The 15,262-nt window shown below is 39.1% G+C and overlaps 1 protein-coding gene across 4 annotated transcripts in view; it reads right to left on the bottom strand.

Moving 5' to 3' along the window:
- The window catches only part of GLRA2 (glycine receptor alpha 2), a 130,246-nt gene that overhangs the window by 23,462 nt on the left and 91,522 nt on the right, over positions 1-15,262 (bottom strand). For 2 of the 4 annotated variants that reach the window (XM_074814769.1, XM_074814771.1), the window contains exons 8-9: positions 5,698-5,847; positions 3,694-3,813 (exon numbers count right to left, since the gene is read on the bottom strand). In XM_074814769.1, coding sequence (XP_074670870.1) covers positions 3,694-3,813; positions 5,698-5,847 — 270 coding nt within the window. The remainder of the gene's footprint in view (positions 1-3,693; positions 3,814-5,697; positions 5,848-15,262) is intronic. The other 2 variants (XM_074814772.1, XM_074814773.1) reach the window with 1 other exon arrangement.

Here is a 15,262-nt window from a genome sequence, read left to right on the forward strand (position 1 = left end):
AAAGGTACTTTCACTGATGCTAAGTAGGGCCATTCCTATTCTATTCATGCTCACAATAAAAAGACAGACAAGGACATTCAGATGAAGTCACAAGGTGATATGGCAACATGTTGAAATGTATTATGTCTATTATTTAACTGGTTCTCTGCAGTCATATGCAGGACTATAACTTCAAGCTAAATGATCATTTTGGAGTATTTATCTTCTACAGGATTTTTTCTGCACAGTTACATTAAAGAGCTAATACAATCGACCTGGAGAAATAAAAGTAACCACAATATCTTGAGGGTGTTTATCTACAGCAGAAGCTACATGCTCTTTAATCTATTAAGTATGCAAGATACGAGAGAGAGAAAGTCATTCAGACTCAGATTCCTATTTTTCACAATGAAATTCGTGTGCTTGAGCTCACTTGGTGAGCACCAAAAATAGCTCAGCAAAAAGGGCTTTCCTTGAGCACTTCCATTATTCACATGATGCGGCACCTTACATAACACGAAGCGTGAACGTCATGCCGCTGAGTGCGGTGCACGTGGGTGCTAGTGGGCAAAAATTTCCACTGGGGACAATAGTACCAAGTGTTTTAAAGGCAAAGTCAGGCTGAAGGTACTGATGTTTTTCAATGGGTAAATCTAGAAAATCTTGGAAAATTGTTTGGGGGGGTCTGATGGAAGTATTTCAGAGATAGCCTCTGAAAATCGGTGTTAATGCATACCTCTTCTTTTTAAAAATGGAAATACTATATTATCTTGACAGTCTCAGTGACTTTGGGCACTTGGGGTACCTGCCTTGCCACCACAGCTCCATCCAGACACCAACAGTTCTCTGAAGCTGCCATCATTGCTTGGTGGAATTATCCTTTGCTGCTGTAATCACTTAGTCTCAGTCCCAGGTCTTTCAATTGAAGACACCATTTGTGCCTCCCTTTGTTAATCTGCATGCATGTGAACCCCCTTGGCTGCAGCATAGTTATTTGTATTGCTCTGTGTTCCCTGCACATGGGATTAAAGTCTGTCACAGCCTCCAGCTGCACAGTTTTTCATTTAAGCTATAAAGTATTGCTTTTAACACTAACAGTCCCAAACTTAACCCCTGTTCTTGGTCACAGTGGTAACCATCACGCATATATTTTAGGAAATCATCTTTGAGATGATGGTATGAATACTAGTATACTGTGACTCATTTTGACTACTGATCATATAACATAATAATTACTGTTTTCAAAAAGGGATGATTGAACCTGTGTAAACAGAGTTGTTCTGATTCCCTGGAAACCCATCATTTTGAAAAATAAGCAAATCTTATTTGATTATTACAAATCATATTTTAAAAAGAAGTTATTTTCTTTCAGGTGATCTAGCACTATGCAAATTTAGATTTTAATGTAATGAAACTACTACATCCTCAGTACCATCAGACTCATGGCTTCTGCAGCCTGTACTCTATGAAAAAAGTAGTATTATGATATACAGTAAATAGGCAACCAGCAGTGAAGTATTGCTGCTGATGGGTGTATTTCACTGTGAGCAGGAAGACTACACAAATCTTTTGGACAAGCATTGAATGTTTCTTCCAACAGAAACTGCATGGGGAAGGCAGACAGGTTGAAGTACTGATTACCTGAGGATATAGGGATTTATTCTGTATAGAAGATGGCAACAGGTTCTGATAGTGCAATCTTTTCTAATGCAATGACAGGTCAATGGTTCAGCTGTAAATACAATTTCTGGACAATCAACAATACAACCCAGACTTTCCTAGAGAAGAATTAACCAGTCTGATCTTTGGCTTAAGAGATCTGATGGTCTCTTAAGGTGTCTTGTGCTTTAATGCAATGCTCTGAGGGTTGCAGCACCAAGAAGAACAAGACCCAGCAGAAGCAATAACAAAAGCAGTGACAAAGGCTTACAAAACTGAGAACAGTATTTTTCTTGTTTTGTAGATGTAGCTGCTAAATCCAGGAATCCTGGTCAGACATGATTTAGTGCCTATTTTTTATCTCCCCATATTAGCACTGAGTGATGCAGTATAAATATTCAATCACCCCTCTTCTACACTGTCTCCTCTTGACTATGACTTCTAGATTTGCATTCACCATAAACCCTTGGTTCAGTGAGCAATACCTCAGCAAGTGGAGTTACCTGCTTGTGAGGCTTCTTGTGGCACCACAGGCTATGTTGCTATGTTCTCCTCTGCACATAAATGTCCTTCTCTTGAGCAGAAAAGTACTGAGCTGCAGCTATGATAGCATTGCTCCAGAAACCTCTGTCTTGGTATGTCTCCTCTGTTCACCTCTCAAGTGCACATCACTTCAGTGGTGGGAGTTCTCCAGGGGAAATCAACGCCAGTGCAGCTCGCTCTTAGGGGTCTGCAGGAAGAGTACTGCAGTGACATGGCCCCTCTGTGTACTGCTCTGGCTGTATATGTAATACACAAGATTCAAAAGTAGAAGAGAGGTTTCTGCAAGCTTTCCTGAGAGAGAGGATAACCAGGCCTTACAAGAACCTTAGCTAGACTACTAGCACTTTGTGACATGCAACACTGACTACTGACTTGGACTGGTTTTGTAGTTGTATGGCATCAGTTTTCCAGTGGCAGCATAGTAATAATGGTCATATCTTCTAGAAAGACCCTGAATTTTTTTTTATGTTCAGTTTTGTATACATGTAAATATGATTATTTCTACAATAGAAAGTATCCAGAAGTGAAGGCTCTCTTCTACTCAAGCAGTAAATCTAGTTTGAGATTGTAGCTCTGAAATTGAATAATTTATTGCATTGCAAATGCTCTATTCTAATTTTGCTGTGTAATGTTAACTCTGGTTTTTGCTTTGATTTTCAAAGCTACTAAATCCACTGAAATCATCTGCATCTTATAATCACATAACTTTACAGAACTTGATCAAAGTCAGAGGCCCATTACAGCTCAAAAGCTGTTCAAGTAATGTTTTTGTTCTGGGAAATCAGGTCCTGAAAGATTTAAATCTTGGTCCCATTTTATTTGAATGAATACATTTAATTTCTCGTCACCAGTACCAAGCAGTGAGGTGCACACTAAGCTTATTTCTCTTTCCATCACTGATTTTATTACCTCCACAACTCACCCCTGATTTTACTGTGTAAAACATTTCAGACCCATGGCTCTTCTCCAAGCAAATAAAAAGAAACCAATGCCATACATTTTTTCATTCATAGCTATTCATACTCCACTAAGCAGGACTCAGGACATCACAAGAAGGAAAACTGCAAGTTGATGGTTCAGAAATAAATACCATACCAATAAAAATGCATTTCATTATACATACCAAATTTTGTTGGAATATACTCATCTGAAAGATAACACAATGTGGGATTTACTGTCTCAAGTCATTTCCTATGCTCTTATCCCCTCCATTCACCCTATATTTATACAGGACCAGGCTACCCAATATATATGCATTTTCTCTGGGAAGTTTGGAACGGGGGTGGCACAAGCCAACCATGGAAAAAAGCAAGCATAAGGATGGGCCACAAGAATGTACAACATGAAACTGCTGTTCATGCTGTGGACAGTGCTGTGTATGTGGGGACATTTAGCAAAGAGAATACAAGAGCCTACTAGTGATGACATCAAAATCATCCATTTTGCTGATTTATGACATCATTGCACATACTAAAACTCTCTCTTGCTTTCTCTTTCTCACTACAGTTTTACCCTCAAACTTGAATAGACGATCTGATTCACTGTCCCGTAAGCTGATGACTCTTTGCTCCGCAAGCCATTCATGCGCCGCACGGACTCGACGCTTTCATTCCCAACAGTCATAGTCTGTGCCTGTCCCCAGAGTGTCAGCATAGATAGCAGCAGCAAGAATGAGAATAGCACAGTGGTAACACAACACACATACACAACACGCAAAGAAAAGAATGGCTCAGTTAGAGACAACCATCATGCAAAACAACATGAATCACTTTCAAGGCAAAATAAACTGAGAAAATTTTGAGAGACAAACTCAAGTAAAGAAATGCAGAAAACATATCCTAAAGAGACGGCCTTAGTAACATTATTGCCTATTTTAAAATTCATGCAACCAGATTCATAGGAAAAGTGAGAGCAAGCCTGTGCAAATGCATAGGTGTCTCTTACTCCAGCAGAATATTTCCTTGTATTTAATTAGGGCATTACCCATTTTGCAAAGAATCCATCTACCAACTGGCTTAGAATAAACACAGGTCTTCTGGTGATTTGGTTTTAAATAACCTTCTTGTAATATTCACCGGAATAATCATTCCCACAGCAGATGAATGACCACTTCCATGGACCAAAACCTCCTAATTTTTGAGTGATGCCACTGGATACTGTTACTTACCAATGGTAGCTTCTTGCCTAATTGTTCATCTCTAAAGAAGACATTGTATCCAAAACTGAAATTACAGACTCCATACAGCAGCTTCTGCTGCTGCCGTGCTGGTTTTGGAAACAAAGGCTTCTAGTAGCAGTGCATCTGTCATGCGTACCTGAAGACAGGAAAACATTTCTGCTCTCTCCTGTAATCTAACAGGAATCTCAATTCACCTGACAATAATATTAAACCAGACAACAGCACTGGATTGCTTCCCAGAGCATCCATCAAATATTACATCAGCTACAGAACACTTATTAGACAGACCTGTCAAAACACAAATGCCCTGTGCCATTGTTGTCATCCCTTTTGTAAAGGAAACCATTATTTATGGCTTGAAGCACTTGTGCAGCTCAAGCAAATGTTTACTTCACCTAGCAAATGCATATGCACAGTGTAAACCTAAATGTTTCTACTGATACTGAAAACCAGTGACATAGATACAGGAAGAATGAAGACTTTATAGCTGTGGGAATGATCATAACTGGACTAAAATTCAATTTAATGTCTATTCTTGTCTTTCCATTTACCAAAGAAAACAATTAGGAAATGTGGACAGACTTCCTGAAAATATTTCTAGACTGACATCTAGGTGAAAACCAAGCCTCTCTACTATATTTCAGTCACTGGTATAAAATGTGATAATGATACTCACAAATAGGCCCTTTGTCAAAAATTTGAAGTTTGTATCAGTAACAAACTGTGAAATAGAAGAATCTAGAGAGAAAATTCTTCTAATCCTTCTTTTTTTTTTTTTTTTTAAAGAGGCCATGTTTTCTGGTTTCAGTTGGGAAAGACACTAGTTTCTGGTGGTTTAAAAGTCAGGGCAGAACTGCTGATTGCTCTATAATGGGTTACCCCAAGGAATCTCCCATTTTGGCATGACTAGCTAGGGTAGCAGTAGAAAAGACAGGACTCAGGGATGTGCTGATGTCAGCACATCTGAGTGATGTCAAGGAAATAATATCAGTCCTCTATCTATATCATTGCTTCCAACAGTTCCTTATCCACTATATGTGGTGGGTGCCACATAGTAGCACAATATTTGTGAAGGTACAGCTGCCTCAGCAATTGCAAGAAGGGAATAAAATTCTTGGAATCAGTGACCAATCGATTGACATTTATCGATAACTTCATAAACTGCAAATAAACCCAGAGGCCAGTTGTCAGCTCTTTATCAAGGAGTAAATCACTCAAAAGGAAAGTTTAGAATGAGAGTCTCCTGCAAGGGCAAGAAGAACTGAGGTGAGAAATCAACTGCACATCAGCATGCTGTCAGGGCAGAATCAGTCACCCCAAGTAAAGAGAAGCTGTACCTTGTTTTGTCTTCTTTGCCTTCTTCGAAGCCTCAGAAACTCCTTGTGCTGCCGTGAAACAAAGTTGACTGCTGCATATTCCAGTAATGCAGCAAAGACAAAGAGAAGGCACACGGCCATCCAGATGTCGATAGCTTTTACATAGGAGACCTAGAAAGAAATAGGGCACAGCATGTTATATTTCAAACTTCTTCATAAGCTGAAGATATTGGCCTGAAAAAATAAGCACATTTCTGCTCAGCAGAATTCCAGTTGCTCAATGAGGTGGGCGTTTTCTTGGTTTGTGTTTTGCTTTATTGGTTTATCGGTTATAACAAATAAATAATCCAGCTATTAATGGAAATGCATGTTCACAAAGGATACACAAATTATGAGCTACCACCTTTAGGAAAAGAATCAAGTTTAGTCTAACAAAATAAAAGTGCTCTTATAGTCACAATCACAGTTTATCAGAAAGAATATGAATGCAGGGCATGATACAATACCTATTGAAAAACAACTCTAGAAAGTTCATAGTTATCACCTTTTTCATCTTTTATGAACCAATTACCATATTGATTGATTAGCTATGTTTGGTATCCATAACCTCAAAGTAAACTCAGGGTAATGTATCCTGTAGATTGATATGACTTTACTAATTGAATATTTGATCCTAGTTGCTTGACCTTTATCCAACAACTCTATAAGCAAAAGAAATCTTCATAGATAATATCTACTACAAATACCCAAATACCAGATGTCTCTATTATAGTAAAAGCCGATCCTGATTTGAATTGACTGAACCACAGTAAAATCAGATATATTACAGCACTGCAATGTCACAAGATTTTTATCTTACTACCCACACTGGGCCAAACAGTATCCAATTAATGAGCCACACACCATGCATATCAAAGGTACATTGTCCTCCATAGCTGTATTTGGTCTCTGCTTTTCTTTGTAGTCTTGCAGTTTTTAAGCAGAGATCTTGTGATTAGGCAACAGCAGGTTGTCTCTTTTGTTTATCAGGTATTACATCCAGGGTGGAATTAAAATCATCTGACTTTTAATGTCTACAGCGTACATGTGAGCTAGCTGCCTAAACTACTTTGATATAAATAAATCAAGGAATGAAGAAGAACAGGCATTTCTAGGATACAATGCATTTGATCTGGTTTAGATGTCTTCTCTAGGATGAGATTAATAACACCCAGATAGTGATTCTTCATCTTCATGTCTATAAAGAGGGGCTTAGAACCACTTTCTAAGCATAGACACATGGGGTTTCACTCAGTAGTCTAAATAAAAGCATTGCATAGTGCCGCATTAGGTATGTAGCCTCCATTTGCTAATCCAGCAGAGCACGAATTTCCAGTATCATACTAACCAGTCCTCTGGAGATGTCTTAGATACCCAAGGTCACCTCAAATGGCACCCACCACCATACAACTGAATCAAGATAAGCAAAATGGATCGTACCTAAACCCTGGAAAATTACAATCAAAGATATTTAACATCTGAATAATACCCTGAAGGCCAAACGTTTCAATGCAGTCAAAACATACAGTGGTCTGAAAAGAGAGCAGAAAACGATGTGTTGTGCATCTAACACTTGAATGTTCAGGAGACCCAATCTCCACCGTAGAAAACTCCACCTCTACCCTTTGCACACACTGTTCAAAATGACCTTGCTCTTATGGTCATGGCTATCATTTCATGATGAAGGGAAGCCCACCTGTTTCAGTAGATTTTGCTCCTATTTACCATGTGCTTAAATAGCTTCACTTTTCAAAGTCTGTAGAACATTTTTTGTTAATGTCAAACAGAATATACTGCACTATGTGCTCCAGCAAGCAATATGAGCAGAGGAACTGGCATTTAAAGTATGGTAGAAAGGATACAGAGCTCCATCCTGCAGATTCTGAACACTGAGAAGGACATTTTAGAGGAACCAAGTACTGTTATTCAGCCTGCATCATGGGAACATACATTTCAGTAGCTGAGGCTATAGTGCAGCCCCATATTGCCATGCCCACAATACAACATGCATAGGCTGAGATGGGAGAGGAGGATTTAGCAGGTTAAGGTGACACTGTGAATCTGTGCCTTTCAATTAGATACACAGCATGTATGCATTTGTCTCCCCCACACATAAAAAATTTTACAAGTTCCATCTTTACTGAGCAGCTGTGAAACCCGATGAAAACTCAACAACATCCCAGACACTCTGTGCCACAGGCTGAGGCGCAGTAGGAATCAAGTCACTGTAATTTGTGTAAAATGCAGCTGAGTTTGGATTGTTTGTTACCTTCCTTGAAGGGGCAGCTTGTTTTCCTTTACAAATGCCCTTAGGAGATGTATTAGACATGCATAAACAGCTGGACTGTGCTGCCAGAGACAGCACAATGCAGGGAGCTGAAGCCACAAGAATCAGCATTTCTGACTGTGCAAATCCTGTCCTAGTGGGCTTAAAGCAGGGAGGGCAAAATAATAAAGGAAGCCCTGAGTTAGCCTTCCTGCCACTTACATAGTGCTGCCGTAAATGGCATCCACACAGTTGCTGAGCCAGCTGGATTATTTTAACTCCAGCCTGCAGGGATGGAATTGGAGGCCCACAATACACTTGGCAGGTGCGTAGCTTGTTTTATTGTTTACCTATTGCCATACCATGGCACAGCTTTAAACGAAAAAACAGAAAGAAATTGCTTCCAACAACACCTTAAAAATAAATAAATGGAAAAGTTCTGCAATGAGTGAAATTCGATCCCTTTGTTTTCAAATCTCTTTATGTAATTTTATCTATGTATCCCCAGTATGTACAGAATTGTTCTGCTAGAGGTCTGAAAACTCATGCAATTTTCAGAAACCAGACTTTTTTCTAGCCAACCCTATGCATGGAAAATGACATGGATCCATTACACCAAGCCTAGGAGGGCCTCACCTGGTATATGTTTCCAAAGAAGTCCTAAAGTGAGTGCCCAGATTGTAGATCAGCACTTTGGTATCAAAAGCATGCACAAAGCAAATTTTCAGTGGATTTTAGGGTCTCTGCTTTAGCTGACTAACCTGTGTCTTCCCCTGTGTCTTCCTTCAACTAGGAAATAGTCACATCTACCAGATCACAGACTGATCTGAAGGGGACCTCTCTCAACCACCCCTGCTGAAGCAGCTCCACCTTGTATGGAAACACTTAAAAATACATTGGCTTGGGGACTGGAAAGTCTCCCCTTCCCCTTGTAAATCTTAAGCAGTGGAATATGAAGTCACTCTCTGTCTCTGTGTCCCAAACACATGCAGGGATTGGGAAGGCCCTATCATAGAGTATTTCATGGTGCTTGAACAATTTCTTCAGTGAGATGAGCACAGAAAGGATGTGAATTTGATCTTCAAATTCCAGGTGAGTGCTATAACCACTTGCTTACTGGATGCTGTGGCTTCTTATTGTGATATCTCTCACGTCAATGAAATGCCTTTTTCTAGGAGCTCCTCAGCCATTTCTCATTTATCTCCACAGGAAACTAATCAGCAGGCTCTAGTGTGCATCTTATTCCTAGGTTTTTATTTCTCCTTTACACTGTACAAGGAACCTTCCACATCTAATTTTCAGTTAAAAATATTGCTGAGTGACACACTCATAGGAGCTGGGGTCTGCAAAAACCGGGTACTTCATGATATCATAGACACGTTCATTGCTTTGGGAGGTTCTTCCATCAAACTCAAAACCAGGGGTTTTTTTCCCAGATCATAATATAACATGAAAAATCATGTTTGCTCAACTAAAAGGCTTACCTCATCTGTTTTGGTAAGGACTCATCAAACAATACTGTATCTCCAGCTTCCTTAACTACCAGGTCCATGCTCCATGCTCCATAGTCACTACTGTGTACATGTAGGACGGTATAAACCCTGATTTTTTTTGAGAAGATTCTGTCTCACCTAACTTAAAACATGTTAAGTACATGTGGGTTTTTTTAAATTAATGGTAAGAAATAAGCATTTCTAGGACAAAATACATCTAAGTGGAAGGTAGATATCTATACTATAGTCTAACGAACTGTACCCTAAAAGTGCCAGTCTCTCATTTTTAACCAAGACTGGAGTATTGGATGCCTATTTCAGGTATATATGTCTGCTTGATATATGCCAACTTTGGTTAGATAAAGCCTGTGAATCATCTGTGTTAGCCAGTATCTTGATGTAATCCTAAACAGAACAGAGCAGAATATCGGAAGTTACCTCACATGAGTCTATGTAATAGAGACTGCTAGCTGAGCATTTGCCACCTTTCCCATAATTTCACTTGGACAGAATGCAAGGTCTACAGTGACACTACAAATTCAGAGTTGACATTATCAAGCTACCAAGTATAAAATGAAAAATTAGTGGTGATTGGTTTTTTTCAAAGGTAGACCTTGTAAAAATTCCTCTGAAAAGCCTGAAACCCTGACAGCACACTGGGTCAATTTACTTTTCAGTACTTTTAGAAGAGGATATTTGAAAACTCTGCCTTCTTCAGCATTATTATGTTCAGAAAGCACAAGATTTTCTTGCCCTTTTCTTTATTCAACTAGCTGCTCCATTTTTTATTGCATGTTGCAGAGCTTCCTCTCTAATGTTGTTTGGGGTGGAGGGGATTTAATGGCTCCTACCAATAAAACCATAAATTATATCAATAATTCAGATGCTCTGTAAATGTTTTAGGGCCCGCTAATGAGGGAACATTTTCAGTGAGAGCTCTCTGCACCAAGAGCCAAATATGATAAGACTAAGCATAGTAAATGTGACAAAGCAACTCCTTTCCCTTGAAATTTTTCCTCATTTGTTATTTGGCCATGTCCACTATGTAAATACATGATCAGTTTATGCTCTGTACAACACTGCTGTAGCATCAATGACCCCAGTGAAGTTCCTGGAAATGAAAGTCCAAGAAGGATTAAACTGTTCATGAAGGCCTTGCAGAGATTAAATCTTCTGCTTTTCCAGCTCTTTTTATTTTAGCACTGTGACTCTCTCACAGCTTCTGGGTACCTTTCGGCATATCGCCCTGTGTCACCACCAGAATGAAACACGCTTTTATGGAGAGAAGCTGGGGAAAAACACGGTCATAGGTCTTGCAGCTAAGCAGCTGTCATTTGTTGACATTTGTGAATCAACCCTAATGTGAGCTCTATTTCTGCTACAGTGCAAGCCTCATGAGACTCCAGGCAACTGCTTTAATTCTCTGATTCTGATGAATAGGTGTAAAATGGAAATAAAGACACATCCATTCTCTCCTGGAGTTTTGCATTGTGAAAATAACTTCAATATGCAGTGCAAGGTGTTCAGTCTGTGTTAAAAACCATATCTCCACTTATTTTGGTTGATAGAATCTCATGAAAAAATATCTTTGACTTTTGACATGAAGACCCAAACCTCTACTTTTGCAAAACACCAAATTCTAGGCAAGATTTTTTTAAAGAAGAAAATTTTCAGCTACTGGGAAATGTTACAATTTGAAATTAACTTCTCCTATACATTAAAAGAATCTTTTGCAGAAAAAAGTTTCAGAGAATTTTTCAGACTGGAAATGTGGAAATAGAACAAAGTAATATTTTAAATCAAAACTGAAACAAAAGTTATGTAAAACTTCCTTCTAGTACAAGACATTGATGTTGCATTAAATTTCACTTTATTTTTTAATACCAAAACACTTACATGAAATTCTCTTATCATAAAACTTACTGGATTTTTTTTGGTCAAATCTTGAATTCATAAAGAAATTGATAGCTCTTTCTTGAATATCAGCTTTATATAGCTGACACTGAAAGCATCAGTTCTGACTTCATCACAGTTTCCAGGCAGAGAAGTTTCTGAATGGAGAACATGCTGTCAGTTGCTAGTACAAGGAAAGTATTTTCTTTTTGTCCTACTCTTACTCTGGATCTTTCTTTTCATCCAAGTGTTTCACCCCCACAAAATATCATCATTTTAAAAAAAATTCATATCAGAAAATGCAAATTACTTTCCCCATCCCATTGTTGCAACAGTTACCAGTTAATTATCCTTCACACCATGCAGTTTTAAAGGGTCATAGTCACTGTGCAATACCTTGACGGGTCAGGTCAACAAGACTTTTTAGCTTAGTGGACAATACGGCATAGACCAGAAAGTGGTTTAGATTCCACCAAGTTTAAAATTAATGGGATTGATCTGTTGGTAAGGAAACCTTCATGAAGTGTTCAGGGCAAGTAAAGCAGTTGTCCATCACAGCTGGCTTTGGGACCTGTTCTCAAAGGGGGTCTGCTTCTGTAGGGGAGAGAATGAGAATGAAAACTTTCATCTTCCAGACTCTGGTAAATGTTTGTTTGCCTCTTCAAGACTTTAATGTCCATATTCTTTCCATAATGTACTTTGCAAAGGAAAAGGTCAAGCTATAAGAGGTACTGTTCTGTTCCTAGAAAACAAGCGCTCATAGTATGGGGCAGATTTTGACAGAGATGATTCATCATTGAATGAGTCCTGTGGAAGTTGTAGGTGTCCTTCATCAGCTCATTTACTGTGTTGCTAGGTGGCTTGGGAAGACAACCAGCCTGGCTGGTGACCTACTTTTCTTTTGAGGTGAAATGGGGTTAAAAACAGGTCCCACATATCCCACTTGGGAACCAAGCTACTACCCTCAGAATAAAATGCCTGTTCCAAGATGATGACATAACTGTTTTGCTTTGTTTGTTGGATGAATGAAAAAATTACAATATTTGGTGAATATGAAACACACTTTTTCCAGTTATTTTAATAAAACTCTATTTTTTTAATTGACAAAAAAACTTTTGTTCAACTCTTTTTTCTTTTTTTCCAAAACATCTACTTCAACTTCCATTTTTAAATGAAATGTGAACAATTTTCAAAACAAACCAAGAAACAAACAAGAAATATTTAATTTAAAAATGCTGAAACAAACTCTTCCACCCTCCCTCCATTATTCAGATTCCACCAAGTATCCACCTAACAGCATGGACTCACAAGTTGTTCCAGTCACCCAAAATTGCCTTCTTCAATCAATAAGATATTCATCCAAATTTTTTTGCTCCATTTCTATTGCTGGTTCTGCCAAGTCATGAGATGCTAAACCTCCCACCCACTGCTGATGCAAAACTAAATGTTGACTGCATTCAAGCCAGGAAAAGTGTGGAAACCATTTATGGTTTGTTTTTCCTTCAAAGATGAAGGAAAATTTTCTTCAAGTCTTTGAAGATGATCAGGGAGTTAAGGTATTTACAAAGATGCTCAGAGAGAGGCCTCCAGGCAGGGGCCAGAAGAGGTGATCACTTGTGTGCAACATAATTCACTAATATGGCTAATAGCTATTTTTGTTGTGCCAACTAGTCCAAGATGCCACAGATACAGTACTGGTCTGTGACTGGTGATTGCTACTGCTGTGCCAGTTCGATCTTACTCCCGCTGAAGAGAGTGAGCAAGATGCTCCCCACCTTCAGAGTGGGGCTGGGTCCCAATAAACTGCAGGTATTATCCAACACTTTGTGAACCTCTCAACACATGGCTAACCCCTGATTCAGATGACGCAGGACTGTGTTATACATCCTCTGGGACATGAAAAAGGGATCACAGAACACTAACAATGCACCAGAGACTGATATTTCTTTAAATTATGTAACTATATTCTATATGACACATTATAAAAAAAGTAAACTTGTGTTCCAGGAAAAAGAAAGCCATTCTAAAGAAGCAATAAAATATTTCTTTTTAGCATGGGCTGTGTCTATTCACACTTTATGATCTTTCTTCTCAAACAGCATATTTCCACCTTTGAAAAATGTAATCCCGTAAATACAGAATCAGTTATCAGATTGGTGAAGCCAAGACTGCTTGTTTTTCCTTCCCAAGGGCATATGAAGTATTGGCATATTCATCATGTGTCATTTTGTGCAATCATATGGTGTAGTTGCCTTGTATTTCCCATTCCTGACAATTCATTCTTTCTGTACAGGAAGTCTAGACAAGATGTGCCATTTCCACTTCAGAAGCCCTTGACTTCCTTGAAAATAGTATGACTATTTTTCAGACATTAAAAAAATAAAATCTGAGCAATAGTTTAAGGCAGTTTTTCTAACCAAGCAGATTACAGCTGAGAAAACAAAGGCTTGTGCTTTGGACAGGTAATGGTGCTGGTGCTCAGCTTGGGAGCAAACTGGGTGATTTTATTATACATTGGTAATAGAGGGACAGGCTGACCTCTGCCACTGGGAATGAAATAACACTAATTGAAATTGAAACCAGGGTCAAAAGCGCATTTTTGCAAACATGTGTTCAACTGTGTGTTGTATCACTTTTCACTAAGATGACAATAAAGTGGAAATGTCTCTTATATCTAGGCCAGGAGCTCAAGTCTAGCTCAGACCGTTACAGAAACAGTTAAAAAGAAGGTACAGAAGGGAAATGCTGAACTATTTGGAAACAGGAGGGTCTGGTGGCCCTCCCCAAGAACTGTGTTGAGTTCATGCTTTGTAAACAAGGGCAGACTGGAACTAGGACTGAGCAGATCCGCATCAGAGTGTGTGAAGTTCAAATGCATGGATGAACCAAATAATAAAGGGACTAGTTATTTCTGTCTAATTGTCTCTTTTCAGCCCACTGAGGAAACAGATTTTGGAGAGAAACAAAACTATGAAAGAGAGAGAGGGAAAAAAATGCAAATTCCTCTGTTCATCATTAATTAGGACTTTGGCATCCACCAGGGCACTGCTGACTTTTCTCAGTGCCCCAACCCTGAAATACACTGGGCAAGAACAGGCCAGGAACACCACCACTCCTATCAGCTCAGCCACATCCTCAACACTATGTGGAAACAGAAAATTGTGGTTCTTGTCACTCTCCAGCCTGGCTGTGTCTCTCTGCCCTCTTGGTAAAAAGAGTCTGGTTTCACTGGCCAACAAAAATATGCTCTACAGTAGTGTTGCAGACTAAGAGGCAGCTAACCCAACCCCACCCCAATGTCATAGTCAGAGGTTGTATGGTTTTGTCAGATCTCAGACAAGCCAGTAAGACCCACAGTTTGTTCTTGAGCTGTCTCACAAAGAGACCTGCAACACCAAGCACTGGCTTCTCACCACTAATATTCTGTACATCTCTGCTCTTTCCCTTGGTCCCACTTTGTATGTTTTGTCTTATTCTGTCTTCAAGAAACTGGTCTTAAATAAGAGCTCACAACCATTTGACTGTCTTTTTCTTTTTTCCTTTAAAACCAACCAGACTTCCACTAAGGCTTTCTACAGTCAAAGGAAAAAACAATCCTCTTGCCTCTGCAAAAAAAACTAGTACTCTGTGCACACAGACTCCCCAAAGGTTACAACAGCATCTCAGTGCCTCACCAATTAATCCTTCAGGTTTGGCTTGTGAATAAAGCAAGGCAGGACAGCAAGCTCATGTTGGCAGAAATCAAATAAATAATACCAATATTTGTGACAGTGCTTGTGTATGGACCAAAGAAAATAATCAACAGATTGGTGGAGTCATGGTGATCAGTTTATGAAGGTGACAAATCAGGATTGATGTCCCTGCTACAAGGAAGCAGCTTCTTATTGTTAAGTAA

The sequence above is a fragment of the Strix aluco genome, chromosome 2 (genome assembly GCF_031877795.1).
Source record: "Strix aluco isolate bStrAlu1 chromosome 2, bStrAlu1.hap1, whole genome shotgun sequence".
Lineage (NCBI taxonomy): Eukaryota > Metazoa > Chordata > Aves > Strigiformes > Strigidae > Strix > Strix aluco.